The sequence below is a fragment of the Diaphorina citri genome, unplaced genomic scaffold, assembly GCF_000475195.1.
Source record: "Diaphorina citri unplaced genomic scaffold, Diaci psyllid genome assembly version 1.1 scaffold31509, whole genome shotgun sequence".
In the NCBI taxonomy this organism is placed as follows: domain Eukaryota; kingdom Metazoa; phylum Arthropoda; class Insecta; order Hemiptera; family Psyllidae; genus Diaphorina; species Diaphorina citri.
Window position 1 is genome coordinate 1 of NW_007408845.1, and position 1025 is coordinate 1025.

General features: G+C 42.2%; 1 protein-coding gene across 1 annotated transcript in view; it reads right to left on the reverse strand.

Annotated features, from left to right (window-relative positions):
* Positions 1-330: 330 nt before the first annotated feature.
* Positions 331-1025, reverse strand: part of LOC103523649 (alpha-glucosidase-like) — a gene marked incomplete at its 3' end in the record, with an annotated part of 10128 nt that continues 9433 nt past the window's right edge. Inside the window, exon 2 of the mRNA XM_008488678.2 lies at positions 331-482. Coding sequence (XP_008486900.2) covers positions 331-482 — 152 coding nt within the window. The remainder of the gene's footprint in view (positions 483-1025) is intronic.

Below are 1025 nucleotides of genomic sequence, written 5' to 3' on the forward strand. Positions count from 1 at the left end.
AAAAAAGTCAAGTCGTATTTTACGAGTATTATGCCCCTCTGTGCGCGAAGAGGCAACACAGAGGTGATTTTTTTTTTGCTCTTTGGACTTAATAGCGCCACCACACTTGCTGCCACGGACCACTTAAGTATTTTCAATGGTTATCTGAAAGAGGGCCTCTGAGTGAAAATTCCTTTTCTTGATGAAAAAATTCCAAGAATTAAAGAGCGCTTCGTGTTTTTTTTTTAATTTATTTTTTTATCTTCACATGCTTTGGCAGCCACGATGTTGAAGTTGAAAATTCATAAAAGGTAGCACAGAGGTCGATATTGAAGTAGGGTTGTATTTTACGCGTTATCATACTTCAGTGCTCTTACCTTCATTTCATCAACCACGGCTTGGAATCGATAGTTAAGATCTGGCTGCTGAATAGCAAAGGCGTGATAGTAATACTGCTGTCTCTTGTCATTCCACTCCCAGGCTGAGCCACCGAAACAGGACAACTGTGAAAACAGAAAGCACAAGGGGTAAAAGAATTAAACCTTGTTCATTTTTGCTCAGTCAGTTTTTTTTCCTTCCAAAAAATAATGATAATAATTTAGTACTTATTTATACTGCTCGCATAGGACTGAAAAGTCCCTTTACTCCAGCAGTAGGCTAGTACTATTATTGTGGTCAAATTCTCAAATTATATGAGGATAAAATTCCATACCTCGGCTGGGATTGAACTCACGCCCTCCTGTTTACCAGGCGAGCGCCTTGACCACTACACCACCGAGGCAGGTGAAAATGAGCCGTAACTGCGTATGCGCTGTCTTATAAGAGCAAGGACGATTCCTGACTGGGGTGGATTTTACCCTAAACAAATTAGGTTCGTTCTCGGAACGGTTGGCTTTCTCCTCTCCTGTCTTCTTTCTCTCTTTAATTTTTTAGGGACAGTAAGACCTCCGTTGTTACAGTTCCCTCCATATCAGAGGTTCTCAAACTGGGGGGGGGGGGGGGGGGGGGAAAAACGAGGGGGGGCGCGGGCTTTTCGTATAAATTTT